Source organism: Anabrus simplex, chromosome 2 (assembly GCF_040414725.1).
Source record: "Anabrus simplex isolate iqAnaSimp1 chromosome 2, ASM4041472v1, whole genome shotgun sequence".
In the NCBI taxonomy this organism is placed as follows: domain Eukaryota; kingdom Metazoa; phylum Arthropoda; class Insecta; order Orthoptera; family Tettigoniidae; genus Anabrus; species Anabrus simplex.
The window spans coordinates 675,480,247-675,505,094 of record NC_090266.1 but is presented as its reverse complement, the minus strand read 5'-3'; the positions used below and the strand labels follow the sequence as shown (position 1 = coordinate 675,505,094).

General features: G+C 38.8%; 1 protein-coding gene across 9 annotated transcripts in view; it reads left to right on the top strand.

The window, feature by feature from the left end:
• LOC136864355 (F-BAR domain only protein 2) overlaps window positions 1-24,848 on the top strand; it is a 573,880-nt gene that overhangs the window by 369,787 nt on the left and 179,245 nt on the right. For all 9 annotated transcript variants that reach the window (XM_067141249.2, XM_067141248.2, XM_067141247.2 and 6 more), the window contains one exon: window positions 5,166-5,265. In XM_067141249.2, coding sequence (XP_066997350.1) covers window positions 5,166-5,265 — 100 coding nt within the window. The remainder of the gene's footprint in view (window positions 1-5,165; window positions 5,266-24,848) is intronic.

Here is a 24,848-nt window from a genome sequence, read left to right as displayed (position 1 = left end):
TCATGTTGGCTGTCTTTTCAAGGAGATTGACTTGCATTGCTGCATCTGTAAGGCTTTCTGAAAGTATGGCAAAGTCATCTGCAAATGCTAGGCAATTTATTGCAACACCTTTGTTCTTCTTCCCCAGCATGAGTGGCAATATTTTAGATTCTTTCAGTTTTACATTCCAAATTCTTACAATTTTCTCCATGACACAATTGAAAAGGAGTGGAGATAGACCATCGCCCTGCCTGACACCTGTATTTATTTTGAAAGGTCGAGATACTTCACCCATAAATTTTACTCTCGAGATAGTGTCTGTAAGTGTTTCACGAATTAGGTTTGCCAATTTAGTTTTAACTCCAAATTCACGGATTACTTTATCTAGGGTTTCCCTATCAACAGACTCAAAGGCTTTTTTAAAATCAATAAATGTTACCACTATGTCTTTGGAGTTTATTAATCTGTGTCGAATTATAGATTTCAGGTTGAAAATCTGTTCGGAGCAAGATCTTCCTTCCCTAAATCCACCTTGATATTCACCCAAGTGACTGTCCAGTGTCGATTTTACTCTATTTAGTAGTATTGTTGAGAATATCTTGTAAGCAACTGGCAAGAGAGATATACCTCTGTAGTTGTTGACATCCTGCTTGTTACCCTTCTTGTGTAATGGGTGTATTAGAGCCACTTTCCAATCCTCTGGGATCTTTTCTGTTTCCCAATTTATTATTTATTATTTATTATTATTATTATTATTATTATTATTATTATTATTATTATTATTATTGTTAATTGTTGGGTGCATGTTGTTGACCTTAAAAGTCACTGAAAATAATCAATAAAATGTCATTAAATTTCTGGAAAAATGCTATAAAATTCATAAAAAATTACCAAAAAAATACGTCACCAAACTGAGTTCTGGCGACTGTATAACAATGATTTCACAAGTAATATATCCCTGTTCTATTCACTGCAGAGCTCTTGTTTTTACAGAAATAATTATCTCCTAATTTACTTGGAAAAGTATGTAAATATGGACAAAATGCTTTGCTGGATGCAGTGCTAGAACTTTGCCCCCGAAGAACCAGGGAAAACTTGTTGTTCCCTGCACCCGTTACAGATTTCAGATGTTTTTCTCATTTGATGTGCTGCTATAAAATAATTTCCTTTCCGCACTCACTTTAACACTGCACAATTTACAAAATGAAACATGCCCATTTGTTGTAAACATGTCTTATCCAAACTCATTCACCGAGCTCGATAGCTGCAGTCGCTTCAGTGCGGCCAGTATCCAGTATTCGGGAGATAGTAGATTCAAACCCCACTGTCGGCAGCCCTGAAGTTGGTTTTCCGTGGTTTCCCATTTTCACACCAGGCAAATGCTGGGGCTGTACCTTAATTAAGGCCACGGCCGCTTCCTTCCCACTCCTAGCCCTTTCCTGTCCCATCTTCGTCATAAGACCTATCTGTGTCAGTGTGACGTAAAACAACTAGCAAACTCATTCACTAGCTGATTTAAAATACACTTTGAGGTGGTTTCACTTTTGGCATTTTTCTTGCGCAGAACTGTACCTAAGCGGAAAGTTACATAACTGTTGTTTCCAATCCCTTCTCGTTTCTATTTGTCTTTGATGTTGAAGTATGCAGGGATGAATAACTGGCTGTAGAGGTATGTACAAAGGCTGGTGCATTCCTTGTGCTCGAGACACATCAGGAAATATTTTGTTCTAATCATCGTAGTTCTGTATTGTTCCTGCAATTACCTTGGAAGCACAAGACTCACAGGGATAAATCCTTTCTTTACCCTTTCTTAGTGAGCAACAACCGCTGGTCAGTTTGCTTGGTTGTGAAAAGACATTTAGCAAATTTAACCGTATGTAAAAATTTAGAAAATTTATATTGTCACTTGTGGACTTTTATCTGTCTGACAATAAAGAATACATCTATAAATTTTAAAAGAATCATTATAAAATGATCTAAAATGTCTTAAAAATGCTATATATTGATCTAAAATCTTTGTGAAAGTTGAAATAATGACTGATCATCAGAAGTTAACAAAAAATGCAAAGGAATGCAAAATAAAAATGTGTTGTTTGACATATCACTCAACAAATTTCTGTACTACTGAGCAACATCCTAAACCAGCAGTGCCCAAACACTGCACAGTTCAGTGTGTACAGTTACTGCACTCTGACTTTGCACGTGTGAAGAGCTTGGTAGGCATGTCCGCTCTTGGGGAGAGAGAGACGTAATGTGGTGGGGAGCACTGATTGTAGAGTTGGCCAGGTGTATTCTATGAGTTTGATGGCTAGGGAACGTAGCATACATGGTTCAGGATAGTGGTTGGAAGTAAATGCATTGCATTATGGAAAGCACATGAAAAAAAAAGTGAAGTGTCAAAAATTTACAGTCCTTTAAAACAGAGTAGGAATTACAGTTCTCTTTCACGCCCGACGGAGACAATTCTGAATGCTTATTATGCCATCGGACTATCGGTTGACACCAAAAATTTACTGTCAAGCATCACTATGATGCTGTACACAAAGAAGAATAACACATTAATAAGCGAAGAACGGGAAGCAAGGCTTAGGGATCTGAAAACATATTTTAAGATCCAGTCTTCTTTGACTCACAACTGCATTTTGTTCAATGGTGTCCTCCTCTCCTACTTTCAGGAAAATGATCGTGATATCCTAGCATTAAGAGCTAGTTACAATATAGTGCTGAAAATAGCGACAGTGCAGTAATAAGATACAATAGCATTTTGTATGTGATATCTTCTTAAATAGAATGTATTGTCACAGGTTTACTCAAATAAGGACATATCGTATGGATTTGTACTTGTTTATTGTATATGTTGTATAAACTACAATAAAATAAAATAATAATAAAATAATGTGCGGTGTGAAATTCTCGGACTCGGAAAGGATGACTGATACGACTAGATGGCTGAGGTTCGTACTGTTGTTAATCAGTGGGGAGGGAGAGTAGTATTCCCCTCCTGAATGGCTAGTCGAGTCGGTCATGCTGGGAGGAGCGGTTCCGGAGGGGTGGTAACGTAATGTGCAAGCATGAGGCCAACTCGTCGCACTGCATAACACTGCTGCACAGGTGCGACATTCCTGGCCACCACTGTCCTAATCCAAAGACCGGGCGAGTTGGCCATGCGGTTAGGGGCGTGCAGCTGTGAGCTTGCATCCGGAACATAGTGGGTTCGAACCCCACCGTCGGCAGCCTTGAAGATGGTTTTCTGTGGTTTCCCATTTTCACACCAGGCAAATGCTGGGGCTGTACCTTAAGGCCACTGCCGCTTCCTTCCCATTCCTAGGCCTTTCTTATCCCATCATTGTCATAAGACTTATCTGTGTCGGTGCATCGTAAAGCAACTAGTCCTAATTCAAAGGGAGAAATGACATTTCACAATATCCACCCCAATTATTATTATTATTATTATTATTATTATTATTATTATTATTATTATTATTATAATATAGCCTACTGAAACTATTAAATTTCATCCTTGAAGTTTTAAGAAATCACTGATTTATTGGTGGTGTTCTGCCTAAACCACTTTTAGCACAAAACAGTTATAACATCTTTGTTCTGTTAAAATAACATGTCCTGACTGACTGATTCATCATCACTGAGCCAAAACTACTGGACATAAAAAAATTCAATTTTGGGGATAAATTTATGTTAGAGTGTAGGTGCTTGTTAAGGGAGGATTTTTGGATATTCCACTGCTAAGGGGGTAAAAAAGGGGGTGGATTGTTTAAATGAGTATATCTATATCTCAAAAAACGTTAAAGTTTACAGACATAAAAATTGGTATTTGGACTCTCCTTTAAAAATAAAGAAACATGTATTTTTTGTTTTTGGAAAATCCCGTTAAGGGGGGTGGAAAAAAGGTGAAAAGGGGTTGAATATCTTTTATGGGGATACTTATATCTCAAAAATTGAAGATGTTACAGGCATGAAAATTGGTATTTGGATTCTTCTTTAAAAATAAACAAACACATACTTTTTTGTTTTGGAAAATCCAGTTAATGTGGGAAGGGGAGACAGGAGTGACAAGTGAGGTGAATTTTTAAAAAGACTATATCAACCGTATATCTCAGAACTTAACATGTTACAGACGTGAAAATTGGTACTTGGAATCTCCTGTAAAAGTAAAGAAACATGTATTCTTTTGTTTTTGGAAAATCCACGTGAGGAGGGGGTAGGGGTGGAAAGAAGAGAACAAGAAGTTTAATTTCTTTTATGAGGATACTTATATCTCAAAATTTGAAGATATTAGAGATGTGAAACTGGTATTTGGAATCTCCTTTAGAAATAGGAAATAGGTTTGTTTTTTTTTTTTTTTTTTTTTTTCTTTCAGAAAACCCACTTAAGAGGCTGAAAAGAATTGAAAAATCCTGTTAATTTTTAAGATGAGTACTGGTATATTTACAGTATATGTCAGAAACTGAACATGTTACAGACATGAAACTTGGTATTTGGAGAGTCCTTTAAAAATACAGGAATTTTTTTTGTTTTGTTTTTGGAAAAGGCACTTAACGGGGGTGAAAAGAGTTGACTTATTTTTTATGAGGATATTTGTATCACAAAGCCTGAAAGACGTGAATATTTGTATTTGGAATCTCCTTTAAAAGTAAAGAAACATGTATTTTTTGTTTTTGGAAAATCAAATTAGGTGGGGGTGGGGGAAGGATTGGTAAAGGGGTTGAATTCTTTTTATGGGGATACTTATACTTTTTTAAACTGAAGATATTACAGACATGAAAATACGTATTTGGAATCTCCTTTAGAAAATAAAGAAACTTTTCTTTTCCCGTCTTGAGAGAAGATTGTTTCTGACATGTACATTTCTATGTCGCATAGTCATTTTAGCTGCAAAATCAATACCACAATCGTGGTTTTCAAGTTTTCAAAGAGTTTCTGGAGTAAATGAAACTCAATTTTTCAGTGAGTTTTTATACTTTAGGACTTTTCAGATAATGTCTTAGTACAGTAACGAGGAACAATTACATTTATCAAATTACAAAATCCACACGAGCGAAGCTGCTGGGAACTGCTAGTTAACAGATATAATATGTAGCTGTTATTGATTAATGTGATTCACTAATATTGTATTAGTGGCGTAGAAGTTTTAATTGACTTTAAGGTAGATTTTTCTTTCCTTTTAGGGTTCTTACGAAGTCGAAGGGAGAAACGGAAAGAGAAAAAGGCCAAGAAGAAAAAAGATGGTTCTGATAATACCAGCAACAAAGAAGACAAGTCTGATGTGTAAGTCTTTTGTACTTAAAATTATCGATACTTGGAAGTAGAATTTTTCCTAAATTTTTGGTTCCATTAGTTGAAAGTTATTTACTTGCATTTAGTGTGCCTGCTTAATATCATGGAATGCTGCCATTAAATGAATCTATCTAGATCTGGATTGTTGTGTTCATTTCTTTCCCAGGAATAATTCTCACAAAGAAATTTTGTTGTATATCTGTTTACTTTTATCAGTGTCTAGATTGTCACCTGTTTGGTCTACATTATTGAAATAGTATATGTAAAAGAAAGTAACCCAAGTATGGTCTGCAGAAGAGGAATGTAGGAGAAATTCAGTGATGAAGTCCTAAGGGAGTGAATGTAGTACTGCCATAGGTTCGTAGCTGTACTTCCTGGGAGGTTATCCTCATCCGTTCAGCGAAGAGCATTGGAGTATGGAGATAAAGTTGTAAGTGAGCCCTGCCAGCAGTGAAACTCTGCTGATAGGGTAAATGAATGAGACAAGATGGATAGCACTGGCAATGGTATATTGAATAGGATAAATTTAAACTCATTTAGTAGTAAAAGAAGTCAAATAATACTGTCTAAGGACTGTGAAGGAAGAAGTTTTTAGTGTGTAATCTGCTCTCCTTTAAGGTCGTTACAGTAGAACTAATTTCTGTTAAAGGTGGAAATTTTCTGACTCACATTCTTGTCTACCATAACTCAGGTAACACACCTTTTGCTATTGGGCTTTGCTGTGTCTTGTTTGAAACTTTAATTACAGTACTTGTACGGGACACTTGTATGTTTGGAATCCTTTTCAGACCAATATTCTGGCAACTCAAGCATATCATAAGAATATTATCAGTCAAAGGATGTTTACGGGTTCATCACCACCACCATCATCATCATCATCATCATCATCATCATCATCATCATCATAATCATCAGTTCAAAGAATGTTACAACTCTTGAACTGTTGCTTATTAACTCTAATGATTATTTAACAATCAGAATGTTTGTGCATATATTGGACATCTCCTGTAAGTGTACAACTTTGTACCCATTCCAGATCTCACTCCGTCCATTAGAAGAGTCAAGTATCCTCCTCGGTTAGTGTCTGCTTGGCAACATTGGTTCCCAGATGCTCGAGATGTTATATATTGTCTCATTTCTTGTAAAATTGCATATTTTCTTGAAAGATTCATGACATTTACTGTATATTCAAATTAAAAAATAATACTAGGCTCTTGGTATGTTTTAAGTTACTGAGAAATGGAATAAGAGGGGAACATGCAGTTGGATGGTCTTACACTAAAGAAATCCAAGTGAACACACTAATTTAAAAAAAAAAAAAAAAAAAAAAGTGAGAAAACTGTGGTACATCCTGCAACTTACTTAGAGTATGAATTTACTTTATGGCAGTAATTTTGCAAGAAGGATTTTTTTATTCTTTTAACCACAGTAGAAATTATTTAGCACCATAATAATAATAATAATAATAATAATAATTTAATACTTTACTACTATTAACGTTTTAATAATGCCACCCCCTTGCGGGTGGGGGACGCACATGTAGAATACACCCGCGGTATCCCCTGCCTGTCGTAAGATGCGACTAAAAGGGGCCCAAGGGGCCCTCAACTTGGGAGCGTGGGTTGGCGACCACGGGGCCCTTAGCTGAGTCTTGGCATTGCTTCCACTTGTGCCAGGCTCCTCACTTTCGTCTGTCCTTTTCGACCTCCCTTGGTCAACTCTTGTTATTTTCCGACCCCGACGGTATTAGAGCATTCAAGGCCTAGGGAGCCTTTCATTTTCACGTCCTTCGTGGCCCTTGCCTTTCTTCGTCCGTTACTTCATTTTTCGAAGTGACGGATCCCTTCTTTCTTCTTCTTTTTTCTGTCTCTACCCCCTGTGTGTAGGGGACGCAGACGAAAAATACACCCACGGTATCCCCTGCCTGTCGTGAGAGGCGACTGAAAGGGGTGACCAAGGGATGATTGTCTTAGAACCATGAAACTACTTTTGATTAGTACCATCACGCAGGGAACACCATGGGTCGCTTTTACTAGCGAGTAGTGCCACTATGTTAGGTACACATAGGTTTGTGATTCGTAGCAGCAGTGCTTGTGGACTGTGGGTTTCCAGTACCTGTGAGTCGTACCCATGTGAGCAGCACCATGGGTCTGGGCGTATTCTGTGAGTTGTACCACTATATGAGTGACACCGTGGGTCTGCGTTGCCTGTGATTGGTACCCACTATGTGAGGAACACCACGGGAATACCGGCGCCCGTGATTAGTACACCTAGGTGAGGAACCTCATCAGTTTGCATTGGCTGTGAGTGGCCCCATTGTGTGAGAAACACCATAGGTCTGCGTTACCTGTACGAGGTACAATACTTGTGAGTAGTACCATAATATTTGGAACACCGTGAGTTTACACTACCTTTGATTAGTAACGCAACTTGAGAAATACCATGGTTCTCCTTTACTAGCGATAAGTGCCATTATGCGGGATCATTGACATAGATATCGGCCCATTTAGACAAGTATCATCGATTCAGGGTTGGGCTTTAGAAGCAGTCCGTTGGTCAGTAATATTGTTTCTGGGAATGTGAGGCATTGCACGTCTTATCCACTGGTTGTTTTAAATTCATATTCATCAGTTCATTCCTCATCATCACGTTTTGAATTCTGGTCATTGGATGAATTAAATTGTAATCGCATTTAGTCTCATTTCGTACTATAAGGGCCGATGACCTAGATGTTAGGCCCCTCTAAACAACAAGAATCATCAGCATCATCATTAATAATGCCCATATTTTACTGTTTATCATCATCATCATCATCATCATCATCGTCGGTTTACAGTTCTACTTTCCCAGGTTCTGTTGATAAGCCTCTTCCATTCTGGTTCATAAAATGTCCCGTTACCATGTATTAATCCTCTGTCCTTCCCCTAATTGCACTGTCGTCTTGACCATATCCATCCAACAGGTTCTAGGTCTTCCAACCTGGCATTTTCCTTCTACCTCTCTTTCCAAGTGCACTCGGGCTGTTCTTGTAGGCTTCATCCTCATCATATGTCTGAACCAGTGTAGTTTAGATGTACCGACTCTTGTCTAGTAGAGTTTTCTTAATCCCTGCTTCCTCCTTCACTTATTTATTAGCTTGTCCATCCTGGTCTTCTGGATAGTGGACCTCAGGAACTTAACTGATGCCTGCAGTCTTTACGAGTCTCTCTTCATGAGGGGGCATGTTTTGATACCATAGGTCAAGATTGATATGAAATAGCTGTTAAACATCGTTAATTTTCATTTCTTTGGAATCTTAACATCCCAAAGAAGGGTCGTCACTTGTTGGTAGAAGTGAGAACTCTTTGGTACCATCTTGGCGACTCTTTAGTGGCTAAGTTAGGTATTGCTGGGAACTCTACTACCAAGGTAGATGGAACTGTCCATACTCTCCAACTGGTGGTCTGTTAGTTTGATTGTTGGTGGTCAGCTAGCTCTGTTCACCGCCATCACTATCATCTTAGTTTCACTGAATTTGAGGTTGAACTCCTGAAACTTGGCCTGACACATGTCATATCTTGCCTGCACCTTACCTTCTGTTTCTCCCCAAATCATGACATCAGCAAAGGCAACTGCATTGAGTTCACCCTCATGTTTCCTCAATATTCTTAATTATATCATCCATAACTCTAATAAACAGCAGTGGGGACAGTGCACTGCTCTGCTGAGTGCCACTCATCATTGTAAACCGTGACAAGTGCCCTTCTCCAACTTGCACTGCTGGTACAACTCTTATAAAATATCTGGACTTTCCTTGAAAGTCCTTCAGGCACCCTCCTCTTTCTCAAGCATGGCCAGATCTTCTCTCTTCTAACACTGTTGTATGTCTTCTCAGTATCCAGGATAATCTGATCAAGTTCTTGCCTTTCTCCCAGTACTTTGCCATCAGCGTTCTTGCACTAAATTTAGTCTGTACTTGACCTTTTACTTCGAAAGCCATACTTTTCCTCTTCCAACTGTGGTTCTTTGATGGTTCTCGGCTTCTGCTAAGTGATCTTCATCTTATATGACAGGAGTGTTATCCCTCCATAGTTCATGGATTGTTGCTTATAACTTTTTTTTGAACAGGAATGATAACTCCCTTTTTCCAGTCTTCACTATTGATTTTGCATGTACCGAGGACCCTAATCGGAGTGGCTGGCATTCAGGGAGTATGCTTTCAGACAAGACTTTGAAATGCCTGAAGTCTGTCCAGAGTGGTCCACCACCACTTTTGATTCCCTCAGGGGGGCAACTCCCTGGGAACAAGTGCAGCATGAAAGTATGGGTTCCTTTGAACCCTACTGTTGGCAGTCCTGAACATGGTTTTCCCATTTTCACACCAGGCAAATGCTGGGACTGTACTTTAATTAAGGGCATGGCTGCTTCCTTCCCCTTTCCTATCCCATCGTTGCCATAAGACATATCTGTGTCAGTGCAACGTAAAGCAGATAAGAAAGGAAAGTATGGGTTCCAGCTTCCCCAGGTTTCTGATTGCTACCAGAACCGATGGGAAAGATTTCAAGCTGGTTAAATCCATTAGCCACATTGAAGATGTCTGTGGCGAACTTGAGGATCTCAAGAAAATGCGCAACGGTAACTTTCTATTTAATTCGTGCACTGCACTTCGGGCTAAACAGTTGCTTAAGTGCAACCACTTTGGCAAAATGCCCATCAAAGTGGAAGAGCACAAATTCTTGAATATGGTTCCCGGTGTCATTTTCCACCATAATCTTCTCCTGAATACTGATGATGAGTTGATGGAAGATATGAAGAACCGTGGCATGACTAACGTCTGGCACATTACGTGCAAAGTCAGTGGTGAAGAACATTGCCACCGGTGCCTTCACTGCCTCCTTCAAGTTATCAGTGTTACCAGAAAAAGTCAAGGTAACAACCTATCGTTGCGATGTGAGGTCGTACATTCCACCTCCCATGCAGTGCTATCAATGCCCAAGGTTCAGACATGTGGTATTTTGTTGTTTGAATCAGTCTCTGTGTGGTACATGTGGAAGAGAAGCTCATGGTGCAGAAGTGTGCACAACTCTGAACTGGTGTACTAATCAACCTTACTTTCATTCTCCTCGAGATTGAAACTGTCTGGTCTATCTCGGTGGGAAGAAGATCCAGGAGATAGATCAAGACAGTGAATGATTTCTCCTACCAAGAAGCATGCCCAATCTATTACGTGGTCCGCCACAGACTAACGCCAAGTCTGTCCAGAGTGGTCCACCACCACTTTTGATTCCCTCAGGGGGCAACTCCCTGGGAACAAGCGCAGCATGAAAGTATGGGTTCCTTTGAACCTTGAACCCCACTGTTGGTAGTCCTGAAGATGGTTTTTCATGGTTTTCCATTTTCACAGTTATAACAACAAGGGATATTTGTCACCCAATACAGCAACATAATAACAACTGACAAAAATTGATGTATCAGCAAGACACTAAACCCAGGTCCATACTAAGAAGCATTTATTTCATAGTGGACAAATTTTAACTAATTTTATTCAAACTACGACAAAATTGAATTAAGCATTTACAACTGACCCATCTCAGACTGGAAGATGATCTATTATAAAACATTTTAAAATATAAGAACACTACAAGTGAAGGGAACTATAGACATGAAATATTACAATTTTAAATGTGTCATCATGCACATTTTATCATTAATATCAAAAATTGTACATGATCTTAGAATAAGTAATATATTAATTTGATGTATTTGCTGTTTTATCTTTTTAATGTTCTTGTTAATGTTCTTTAGCTGAAGATTATCTCTAGGAGATTGAAACCAGTACTATATTAATGCATTTTTTATGTGAATACAAAGATTCAAAGATATTAAGTACTGATTAGGTGGGAAATCTCAATCTATAATTGTGACCAGTACCTTCTCCCATATTGACATTAATCAGTGCAGCTGTGTGCTCATTCCTCTGCTTAAGTGGGATGTACACGATGACCTCATGACAGTGACTATTTTCCCATTATTCTTTCTCATTTGAAACAGAAGTCCATCTAAACTTGTCCCCGATGGATTCTTAAATATGCTGATTGACCGAAGTTCACATCACCAGCTGTCTTTAAGGACGCGAATAATCGGAGCATAGATAATGATATAACTTAAACAAGTTATTCTTGCTGCTGCTCAGGAGTCCATTCAGTCTTTTACTGAGACTTCTTGATGAAAACTTGTTCCTTTTTTGGAGCAAAGAAATTGCAGCAGCTATTAAAGAATGACATCACGCTAAAAAAAACCCTATCTTAGGCAGCCTGCTTTGGCCAACTTGTTAACATTTTCAAAAGTCCATGCTAGGGCGGAAGTTCTTATTCTACAGAGTAAGATAGCTTCATGGGAATGTTTTTTTTTACAAGTTGCTTTACGTCACACAGATACACAGTAGCGGCGACTAAGGGGGGTGAGGGGGGGCACTTGCCCCCCCACTTTCTAGAGAAAACATTAATTTTTTTTTCAATTTTAGCCAGCTGAAACAAGGAATTGAAGGAAATATTTAAAAAATTTGTGCACATTTTAAATTATTAACAACATTATTATCGAAAATACGCACAAAATGTCATTCGTCATGGCTACCCGATTGGTATAGTGCCACTGCAAGTAGTGGAGACTTTGCAAATGCTATGAGGAAGGGTAACAGGGGTATATTTTTTGCCAAGTTTGGGGACACTGAGCTATGATTCACCTGCTTGCTGCGTGCATTCGTCAGTCTGGCAGTCTCTTTAATATTGTCTGTTAGTGTCTTACAGTGTAGTCAAATACTAAAGGATTTTTTAATTTTATAATCACACCATGCTTCTATTTAATTGGAATACGTGTGTAATATTTTTCTTTGGTGAAAGTATAGTATTGAATCAAAGTCTCAAAAAACTATTATTGCCGCATTTAAGTTAGTAAACTGTCAACCTTTACCTCTTTGTCGAAATTTGCTGAAGGAGCATCAAAATCTCTCCATTTTGTAGCTTTTTGTCCAGTTTTGATTGTATAACCCCCCCCCCCGCCTGCTATATCCCTCAACCCGGCTACTTTCTGTTGTCTGTATATTTTTTGCCCCCCCACCCCCCACTTCTAATCCCCAATCGCCGCTACTGGACACAGATAGATCTAATGGCGACAATGAGACAGGAAAGGGCTAGGAGTGGGAATGAAGCAGCCATGGCCTTAATTAAGGTACAGCCCTAGCATTTGCCTGGTGTGAAAATGGGAAACCACGGAACAGTGTGGTTCGAACCAACTATCTCTCGAATACTGGATACTGGCCGCACTTAAGCGACTGTAGCTATCGAGCTCGGTGCTTCGTGGGAAAAATGTGTTGTCCATGACATCCCATACACAGTTATCTCAAGTGTGTACTAAACTTTGATGCATTCCAGGTGTTCAAGGACTATCCTCAGTACTGGCAATATCCATTGCAGGCAGTATCGTCACTGGTACACCCTCAGTTGCTAATCATCTAGCAAGTCATTTCAAACGTGTCTGGTTCCAGAAATTACCATCCTGATTTCTTTGCTGTGAAGTGGGAGGCAGAATGCTGTCATCTCTGTTTTTCCACTCGCGCTTCATAGGATTATGATGTGACATTTATGGAGTTGGAACTCTGCAAGGACAAGGCTCCTGGGCCAGGCAGTGTCCATAACCGGATGTTAAAACACCGCAGCGAGGATGACCTGTTATGTCTTCTTGGGGTGTTCAAGGAACCTGGATAGAGGGTGAGTTTCCGTCAGAGTGGCGAGAGAGAATAGAAATTCCTCTCCTCAAGCCTGACAAAGATCCTAAGTGTGAGGGAAGTTACCGACCTATTTGTCTCGTGAACTGTCTGTGGAGAGGCTTGTGTGATGTTTGGGGGAAAGAGGACTTTTGTCTGAGTATCAGTGTGGTTTTCGAACTGCCCCCTCCACTACTGACCACTTGGTATGCCTGCAGAGTTCTCTCCTGGCTGAATTTCTCTGAAAGCAGGATTTTGTGGCTGTTTTCTTTGGTTGAGAAGGCCTATGACACCACATGGTGGTGTGACATCCTTTCAGTCCTGCATCAATGGAAATTCCGTTGTCCCTTCATCTACTCCATGTCCGTGTAGGGAGGGCATGTCCACAATATCATGTTTAGAAAAATGGAACCTTTGCAAACACAATGTGCAGGCCTTTCTGTTGCTTTTCTCGTTAGAATAAATAAAATTTATTTTCCCTTTCAGCCTTTTACACGTGTCACATACTGATTGGTGACTTCGCTTCACTGATCCTCGCACAGACTTTCTCTCGGCCGATAGTTCTTCAATCAATTCTCTCTTAACTTCTTCAGAAATATTTGATGTAAACGTAATATCACTGTCAAAATTCTCAACTGCATCAATAGTGTCCAAGGCCAGGCTGAGTGGCTCAGATGGTTGAGGCACTGGCCTTCTGACCCCAATTTGGCAGGTTCGATCCGGGTTAAGTCCGGTGGTATTTGAAAGTGCTCAAATACATCAGCCATGTGTCTGGTAGATTTACTGGCATGTAAAACAACTCATGTGGGACTAAATTCCGGCATCTCATCTTCTTCCAAAAACTGCAAAGAAGTAGTTAGTAGGATGTAAAGCCAATAACATTTTTATTATTAATAATTCTGAATCGCTCAAAAAGGTATGATTACATTTGCTATCTATATTACTGGTAGACACCATGGAGCTCATTGAGTACACAAAACATAAACAGAAAGACTTGGTTGTTTCTTGCTGGAAGTCGATAGTGTTGTTGTTGTTTGAGTCATCAGTCCATAGACTGGTTTCATGCAGCTCTCAGTGCCACCCTATCCTTTGCTAACCTTTTCATTTCTACGTAACTGCTGCATCCTACATCTGCTGTAGTCTGCTTGTCATATTCATACCTTGGTCTACCCTTACCATTTTTATCACCTAACCTTCTCTCAAAAACCAACTGAACAAGTCATGGATGTCTTAAGATGTGTCCTATCATTCTATCTCTTCTTCTTGTCAAATTTAGCCAAATCAACCTCCTCTCACCAATTCGATTCAGTATCTCTTCATTCGTGATTCGATCTATCCATCTCACCTTCAGCATTCCACTGTAAAACCACATTTCAAAAGCTTCTATTCTCTTTCTTTCTGAGCTAGTTATCGTCCATGTTTCACATACATAGTGTTTCGATATATATCAAGATATTTCATTAACTCCTTTGAGAAGTTAATACAACCCCTGATATTGTGCGATAAAGCAACCAGTAAAGGTTATAAATGGATAGTAAATGTATTCAGCCTGGTGTTTCTTTGGATCTGTTATCTGCAGTGTATGAGAAAGGAGCAAGGCACCTCTGTAAAATGTTGTTAACTGGGAGGGCTAAAACAGGGATGATGTAGGCAGGCAAACAAAATTGGTAATTATTCCAATTAATGTAAAAGTATTGCAATACGCGCAAAAATTGGCCGACCCTTATTTTTTGCAAACTGTAACTTTTAACAAAAGCCAAGAATTGACACAGATGGTACTATAAATGGCTTATACCTCATTATAGGTTGCTGTTCCTATCTAAAAAATGAATCATTCTTCTTTTAAAAAGTAGTTTTTAGAGGGCCTGCTATTATGGCTAGATGAACCTTCCTTAATAACTACAGAAAATGCTTGGTATCATTCAGTTTTACCTAAAAAAGTACCTGATACAAGCTGGAACAAGGACACATCTCTTGGTTTGCTGAAGAGAAATGTATCTTTTAGGAAACAAGAACTCGAGCCAAAGTTTTAGAAAAATTTGCTCCCTTCAAAACGTTTTATTTTTTATTATAACTGTTAAGAGGTTCTTCAGTCTGCCAAAAACTTGTTGGTTAAAAAGAGGTAAACATTTGCAGAGCTAAAACTGAAACGAGATGGCTTCAGATATCACAAACCCTTCAAAAAGGAAAAAAAAAAAAAGTATGAGTTTGATGAATTTTCTCTCTCATTGGGCCATGAGGTATTAATATTGTCAACTTTATCACATGTCAGTACAGCCCTATTGAATTTATTTGTGTTCAAGTTAAGAGAGAAGTGGCAGAGAGGAGCAAGATCTTCAAAATAAAAGATGTCGAGAAACTCTCCTTAGAAGCCATCAAATACTGTAGATTGGGAAAGGTTCTTCAGTCAAGCGGAAAATCTTCCAACAGATGATTTGGGTCAAGGAAATAGTAAGGGACGAAAGAATGGAACTTTTCATCATCAGTATGGTTATACAGATAGCAAGCAAGGTGAATGAAGATAGTGATGAAGAAATCATAGACTGCCTTGAAGCTAGAAATTATTCTTGATGCATTGTAATTTAATGTAAATGTATTTTTTACAGTGGCAGTAGTTCATCTATATTACACAGTCAATTATATCATATTTAAGTAAAAGTAGAAAGGAAAGAAAAAATCAAAAAGCCGGGCTGATTGTCTCAGACGGTTGAGGCGCTGGCTTTTAGACCCCAACTTGGCAGGTTCAATCCTGGCTCAGTTTGGTGGTATTTGAAGGTGCTCAAATACATCAGCCTCATGTCTGTGGCTTTACCGGCATGTAAAAGAACTCCTGCGGGACTAAATTCCAGCATCTCGGTGTCTCCGAAAACCGAAATAGTAGGTAGTGGGACATAAAGGCAATAACATTATTCAAAATTCTAAACAGGGAGATAAATATTTTGTTGCAGTTAAGTAGGAAGGAGAACTCAGAGACAAAATGTTAACATTAACGTACCACTTCACAACCTTGAATACATCGATTACGTACATTGAAATTTGGCCAATGTGGGGAAATTTATATTCTAAACCATAAACACATAAATATAGTTTATTAAAACTGGTACAAATTGATAACACTAGCCTGCAAAAAAACTTTTTTGTGTGGTAAAAACGAAAATAGGTGGGTTTTATGAATTTCTTAACACAGAATTCAAGAAAAAAATTAGTTTTGGCGTATCACGTCTGGTTTAGTGGCAATTTTACAAAATGTTATTTAGTTCTTACGTAAAATTGTTGATACTTAGTATTGATTTTGATATATTAATGTAAATTTCAGCTTGCAAAATGTAATCATATTTTGTATGCATTAAATACACATAAATGCTGCTTTGTAAGCAAGTAGATGGTTTGTATTATGTTTTTAATGTATATTGAAATTCGTGAAACTGAAGCATAAAGCGCCTATTTAGTTTCGGCTGTACAGTTGCTTTTAAATTAATATAATCGTACCTTGAATAAAAATTACATGGTTAAACATACATAGTTTTGTTACTTACATTATGTGTAGGTTAGATTCACACCTCTGTCGTTTCCCATTTTTCCGTGGAATTTCCGCATTTTTGAAGTTCTTGAATGATCTCTAGAAGGGTCGTCTCGTGCAATCGACCAACAGTAATCGGCCATCATATTCACATCCCAACGTCCCTGATAGCATCGTCCTGCATCTTTGAGATCCTGGTGAAACCTTTCACCTTGTTCTTCACGGACAGCTCCTTAATTTGGAGGGAAATAATCCAGATGCGAAGCTAAGAAATGAAGCTTAAGGCTCATATTACAACAGAGTTCCTTAAACTTTACCAACATTTTCCTTACAATTTTTTTGTATTGAGGGTGCTTAATGTTGCCAAGGAATTTAGTCACTACATCTTTGAATGCATTTCATGCCTCTTTCTCAATTTTGGTCATTATGTCTGTGAAATTTTCATCCTTGATCAATTTACGAATCTGTGGTCCATCAAATATGCCTTCTTTGATTTTTGCAACTGATGAGGGAAATTTATTGGATAAATATTGGAAGCCTAGGCTACTTTTATCTAATGCCTTGACATACTGTTTCATCAATCCTAATTTGATGTGCAAGGGTGGAAGTAGAATTTTTTCACAGCCAATAAGACTTGCATTCAAGACATTTTTGGACCCTGGTTGCAGTTGTTCCCTTTCTGGCCAATTCACTGTATCCCAGTGTTTATCCCATGCCCTGCTATCCCATTCGCATAGGAAACAGAGAAATTTTGTATAGCCTTTTTTTTTTTTTTTTTTTGTCTCAGAAACAATCCAATGATCTTCAGATCACCGCAAATTTGCCACCCATGCTCATGATATTGAGTTTTTTCAAGCATGAACTTTAAGGTCTCGTATGTTTGACATTTTTATGGAGTGTGGAAGTGGTACGGATCCCAGAACATTTGTGTTATGAAGCAAAGGGTCAATAAAAACACACCAGTTACTAGGATCATACTCTTTCCCAATTGATGTAGAAGATTTGAAACATCCGTACAAAATACAAGTTCATCTTCGTGAGTACAATACTTTTGGACTGTTATCTTTGAAAGGAAACTGCTTTATCAGTCCATCATAAACATTGCATAAGGGCTGGGGCTTTTAATACATCTGTTTATTCAAGTGGTCTAAGATGAAAGACAAACGCTCAACTGTCTTATCTTCAATCCTACATACCTCGCGGTCTCTTGCGTATCTGGGGGAGTTTGTTATGAATTTACCAGGAAACCCCGAACTACAAAATGAAAATTTAGACAGCAATAAACCTATAATAAAATACAAACAGTAACAAATCAAATCACATAATTGTATTCTAAAAAAAAGTTGTGCGAAAACATCTCTCAACATTACATTTTATGAATTCATGCAAATACTAAAACGCCAAATTGCGTCAAAACCAGACATGATAGGAAAAAAATAGCATCATTTTTTAAATCAGGGCAGCGATTTCCATACGAATGACATATTTTCTATTTTACTGCAAAATCATGTTGGCTAGTGTAATAGAATCCGTAAGTACCTAAAATGCCCCATGTCCTGTGCCGGCACACGTGACCTGAATGACCTCATGTAGCGACATTTATATGAGCAGTTTCTGGGCTATTTTCCAGACAGCTTTCTAAATTTTCTTGCAGACAAAATTTTATTGGTTGAAGAAACAAAAACATCGTGGCTTACTGAAATTTTCAATACATGATTTTACAGATTCAGATTTTTTGTTTAGGTTTCTTGTGCTTAATAATATTATTTAAAGTGATTTATGTGGAAAATAGTTATACCACAGAAATCAGTGGTCTTCCCTGAAGCTTGTAGTATGATTTGTTTTGCAGCCTTGTTGGAGATATCAGGAGCTTGTGAGAGAATAAGAAAGTGCTTCATACTCTGAATTGGTGTGTTCAGTTAGACATTTCTATACCAGTTCCTAGATAACATTGGCAACAGCGTAAGTTCTCTGTTCCCCCCTTATTTAGGGGCTGCAGTTATAGGTTCTCACTAGGTATTACTTTGGCATCTGTCGCAAGCCAAGCTGCTCTTCATATATGATGACTTGGGGGTGGGGGTGGATGTTGATGACACTGAAAATGATCAATAAAATGCCCTTAAATTTCTGAAAAAATGCTCTAAAGTAAGTAAAAAAAAATTAAAATATTTGAAAAGGTACTAGCTTAAGGCCTTTGGGAAAGGAAGTCGTCAGAGGGGAAGCGAAGGTGGATTGAAAGTGTTTAACAACTAGTTTATCATCTGTAATTCATATTTACACAACATGCCAACAAAACACGAAGGTCTGGAGACAAGTATGTCTCATAAATAAATTCAAGTTCAATAAATTTCCCAAAAGAAAATTCTCCAACCGGAGCATACTTCAGCTGGTTACAAATAACACAATTAGTATTATTATTATTATTTAACATAGTTGATGTTCTGTCAAACCTATTTTCACCTCTCTTACATAAATCATACAGAAAATAAAGAGGGCAAAGAGCATACTGACCCAACTGAAAACAAAGTTAAAGTAAAATGCCATACTGGCAATCAGAGCAAGGGTTCATACTGGGCTATGAGCCTGGCACACACGCACCCAGTACACACGTAAATCTCAAAACACTTACCTATTTACATGCCCATTCGCTGCCACAATCATCATGCTTTCACTCAATATACACTCAAGACTTACACTCCAATGCTCACAGCCCAGCAGCGTTGGGTTTGAAAAGAACCCCAAACTAGACAAGTAACTAGTCAGAGAAACAATGGGAAAATGAGAGAGAAACACTGGATGCAGCCAGCTACAAAGGCTATGTTTGAGAAGGGAAGGAAGAGGATGTGGTACAACCAATACGAAACAGAAAAATATCAACCAACAATATCGCAGAATATATTAAAATAAATTCTCATATTTGCGCAGGCGCACTTCAAGTGTCCTTTTAGCGTCTATGAGATACAGAAAATTTTCAAGAGGCAATGTCTTGTGATGTAATGTTTGAAATACTAATAGTCATGGAAAATTTATCTATATATGACATATTTGACCAACTGAATTTGCATGTCCAGTCAAGGCAATCCTCTGTAGAATTACCATGAAGCTGCTCTTCGTTTAACAATATACACCCATTTATATATCTTTTCCAATGCTGATGATAGCTCAGTCAGCTGAAACATGTACAGTTTTTAGAATATAATATGTTAATCAAGTAATCTATAAGATTAGATTATATAGTATTAAATAGGTTGAAACATAATATTTTAATTGTGATGTCTGCATTACAAGGACATTTTCAAGTTGTACTTCTGACATATAAAAATGCAGTTTTGTTTACTTTCAGATAAAGCATATTAAATAAACTGTTTTCAAGAAATTATTCCACCTTATAGACAGGGTAATTTTTTGGAAGAAGAAATGTACAAAACTATGTAAAGTTCACTGGGAATGGCCAATCTAGACTCCTATATATGTCTACTGTTATTACACTTTTTCTGTCTGACTTCTTGGCTGAATGGTCATGTTGAAGCCTTCGGTTCAGTATGTGCCGGGTTCGATTTCTGGCTGGGTCGGGGATTTTAATCATGTCTGATTAATTCTTCTGGCTTGGTGACTGGGTGTTCGTGTTTGTCACAATACTCTCCTCTTCATATTCAGACAACATACCACACTACCAACCACCACAGACACACGCAATAGTTATTATATCACTTCACGTATGGTTTACATTGAGAAGGGCATCCGACTGTAAAACAGGGCCAAATCCACATCTGCGTTACAGTTCACATCGACGACCCCATGTGTGTGGGAGAAGTGGAAGAAATACTAAGAAGATTATTACATTCTTTCTGTGCTGATAATCAATAAACAATATTTGTTTCTGGTTTTACAGCTTGAAGTGAAGAAAGGGTTAAGTATCCCCTTGAAAGTGTTCCCAGAGAACGTACAAAAACATTTAAACTTAATTTTTATCTTCTCTACCTTTAACATACACTTCTTTCAAACATGTTGCTATTGTTTCTAGATTTCATGGGGGTAGCTATCTCCCAAAAATTTAATCAGGAACTATGGCTAATAAATAATTTTCATTGTTTACGAAACAAAATGCTACGATATTTATTTAATTCAACTCTAACAACAGCTTCTATGTGATATTTCATAATTATATGAGAACAATATTATAGTGATTTCCCACCTTAAGAATGTTTTTCTATCTCTGTAAAAAATGTATATCTTATTTTTGGACCACTCACAATATATGTCAAGATGGCGGCAAGAGCAGACGCATAAGTTTAGTGCTGCTGCAGTTTGTATGGCAATAATCAGAGTTGTTGGGCTTTACAGTTCTCTGTACGGTTCTATTCGAGTCAAGGAATCAGTGTGTGCAAGTGAAAGAATTGAGTTCTCCTTTTACATGGCTACTAGCAGAGAGAAACTACTACATTCCGGCATTCTCTTTGACTGGATGCGCCATTTTCCAGACTTATAGGTGCTTCCCTACTCGGTCTGAGCCGAACGAGCCTAGGCCTGGTCACTCAGCGATTAGAGGCTTGCTTTGCCTCCTACTACTGGTGGAAGATATTCATTTAAATCCCAGTCCCACCACTTGTGAAGTGCAAACAGATCTAAACAACTATTGTTAGAATGTGCAAAGCCTAAATAATAAGCTGTTTGATTGTGAACTATCTCTGCCAGACTTACTGAAACATGGCTCTCATAGGCTAGTGACAGTGGACTACCATTCAGCACTAGTTACAGCATATTTTGCCGAATTCGTGCTACTCTGGGCGGTGGAGTGATGCTAGCAGTGAACAGTGCGTTGCAGTGTAAACAAAGGGCAGGTCTCGAACGAAACTGTGAGTTAGTGTAGGTGGAGTTACTCTTTCCTCGATGCCTTGTACTTGTGGGATGTTACCATAGACCACCAAACAGACCATTCTATGACCTTGAACAATGCCCGAACTCGGTCATCACAGCTCTACCTCACGGTGAATTAATTTCATTTATGGTTATGCTATTTGCTTTTCGTCGCACTGACATAGATACGTCTTAAGGCAACAATGGGATAGGAAATGCTTAGGAGTAGGAAGGAAGTGGCCGTGGCCCTAATTAAGGTACAGCCCCAGCATTTGCCTGGAGTGAAAATGGGGAAACCATGGAAAACCATCTTCAGGGCTGCTGACAGTGGGGTTCGAACTCACTATCTCCCGGATGCAAGCTCACAGCTGCGCGCCCCTAACCACACGGCCAACTCGCCCGGTAATGTAATTTTAATGGGTGACTTTACTTGTCCATAAAGTTGTCTTCTCCATCTACAGGAGTGTCGGCTATCAACTGTGACACATACTTTATAGACAGTTTTATTAATGGCCTCAGACTGAAACAGTTTAATATGTACATATAATTTTATAAAGTTTATTCCACCTACTCAATACTGTTCAATAATTGCAATGTCTATAAATACATTACAATATGTTAACAAGGGACTAGTTTCGATCCTATGTGGGTCATCGGCCTAAATAAGATACACTTTTGATTTGCCAATGTCCCAACCCGTGGACCCAACGCCCCGGACCTCATGCTCTCCTCATTAGAACTTACAACAATAACCCCAGGCAGAAACCTTTTCCTCTGCGACCACCAGTCCCTTGATGCTACATTCCTCCTACCCCCACCCCTCCTCAGAGCCCCCCCCCCCCCCCCCAGCAGAACATACTCCCGCCCTACCTACATCTGGCACTGTGCCGACTGGCCTGCAATTTGTCGTACCCTGGAAAGACCTCCCTGGAGCTGTCTTAAAATAGCTGATGTTGAATTGGCTCTTGACCTGCTGTACGACTGACTGCAAGCTGCAATTAAATACTTTGTACTTGCACAATGGGCTGCTACCAGCAAATATCAACACTGGATATCACAAGAGATCAGACTGATACTAAATAATAAGAAAAGTGCTTGGCGCCTGTGGAAAGCCTTCCCTAACCCACACACTCGCAATACCTTCATTAAAATTTGCCGCCACGTGAGGTTTATAGTCAGAAGAGACTACAGAGACATGTAGACACAGTCACTGAAAACATCTGGAGCATTCCCAAGCGCTATTGGAGTCTCATCAACACACGGAGAAGGACGGAGCGGATTCCTGTCAGCGTGAATCACAACGATGCAACAGCAGACGGCGCCAATCGCAATGAACTGTTCAACAGTATTTCTTCTCCAACTTCTCCCCTCCCTCACAAAAAACCGCTCCCTCCCGTAGGTACAGTTCCAAACAGAACCCGATCAAGCATACCTACCACACCAAGTGAAGTTCATAACCTTCTTAAAACTCTTCATACCTGCAAAGCTACCAGTCCTGACACTATAGGCCCTATTTTCCTAAAAAAAATACTGCCAACATCCTTTGCGTCCCTCTCCCTAAATTATTTAACAGATGTTTGGCCGCAGCCTGTTTTCCTTTTACCTAAAAACAGGCAGATATTGTTCCACTTCTCAAATTAGACAACAAATTTAATGTTTCATTTTACTGACTGATTTCTATTCTCCCCACACTATCCTCTATGTTTGAAAAAAATTTACACCAGCGTCTCCTCGCATTCACCTCGCCCTATATCTCAACCAATCTGCATGGTTTTCTACCAGGTGGCTCTTGTCTAACAAACCTTGCCACTCTGTATAGTTTTGCATCATATTGAATTGTAGCTGGATATCTGCTATATAGACATTTCGAAAGCTTTTCGATTCTGTAGATCACACTTTGTTGCTCTCCAAACGATTTAATGTACATGGCAGTCTTCTGACCCTTCTTGCTGGCTCCCTACATAACTGTGGGCAGAGAGTAGTAATATCAGACACATCATACTCATGGTTACCAGTCGCCTCCGGTGTCCCACAAGGCAGTCCTCTTGGCCTCTTGCTGTTTTTCTTGTTTATGGACGATCTGCAATCCAAACTCAACGAAACGGCAAATACCCTACTTTTTGCTGATGACTGCAAGGTATTTAGGGAGATTAGGAATTCAGCAGATGCAGCTCTTCTGCAGTCCTCACTTAACATCCTCTCGACCTGGTTCTGTACTTGGAAACTTATCCCCAATTCACAAAGATGCAGCTACATGACCATAACACTAAGTAAATCTCCTCGACTGACATCATATTACCTACTCAACAAGCCCATCGCCGTCATTATGCAACAGCGTGACTTAGGTGTAATATTCGATAAAAAATTACAATTTAGGAACCAGATAGAAACATATACAACCAAGGCTATGAAATTACTAGGCATTCTCTACCGCTTCACAGAAATTTCTGATCCCACTTCTCTTCATCACTTCTTCTTCATGATCATTCAACCCCTCTTGAAGTACTACTCTCCAATTTAGACAACAGCCTCCCCTCCAATATTAACCAGTTCGAGAGAGCAGTGTCCTTCTTTGCTGCAACTATTAGGAACAGAAACCCCAAGCTCAAAAATCTGTCTACACAGGAGGTATTGAAGTAATAAATGTGTCACTGCTGCACATCAGGTGACAGGTAGCTGACCTGAGTTTCCTCCACGGGATCTTAAATGGACATTACCACTCAGAACATCTTGTCTCACTCTTCTCTCTCTGTATTCCTTCCCGTTTCACCAGAACCAAAGACCTTGTCTACATTCCCCACACTCAGTACTCAATACTTCGATCTGTCTAAATGTGCCTCTCAACTCTCTTTAACATTATTAATAGGAGACACAAGCTTGATATAGCATAAAGTAAAAGTATATTCGAGAGGGGTGTATATAGTCTCTTTAGGATAAGTCGATATGAAGTGGTTATACTGCCATCTTGACCTATGACAACTTGGCTGTGAACATGGACATTCTCATGCTTTTCGATTTGGACAGTTATTATTAGCAGGCTGTGTACCTGATCTTGTTAGCTTTTGTTATGTTTGTTTGTTATATTTTATCATGAAAGTTCACACTTGTTAATTAGTCTGTTGACAGTACAAGTGAAATTTGCTCGGTGTAGGTGTATCTTGTGCTTTGTGAATAAATAAAGAAAGAAAGAAAGAAAGAAAGAAAGAAAAATTTGAGCAAAATCTGTAGAGACTTTGGTGGCTCTTTGTCAGCTTGTAGTGAGTGTATTTTCACACCACATGCCAGCAAACGGACTAGTACATATTCCTGTTAAAGTTGCTCAGAACTTTCTGGATAACCTAATGACTTGATCTTTGTGGGTTGACAGTACATTTTTATTTCATAATTTTCTAACATTGTCCTCACTTTTTTCAGTCTTTAACCTTCAGGTTACCAGGCAAGTTGGCCATGCGATTA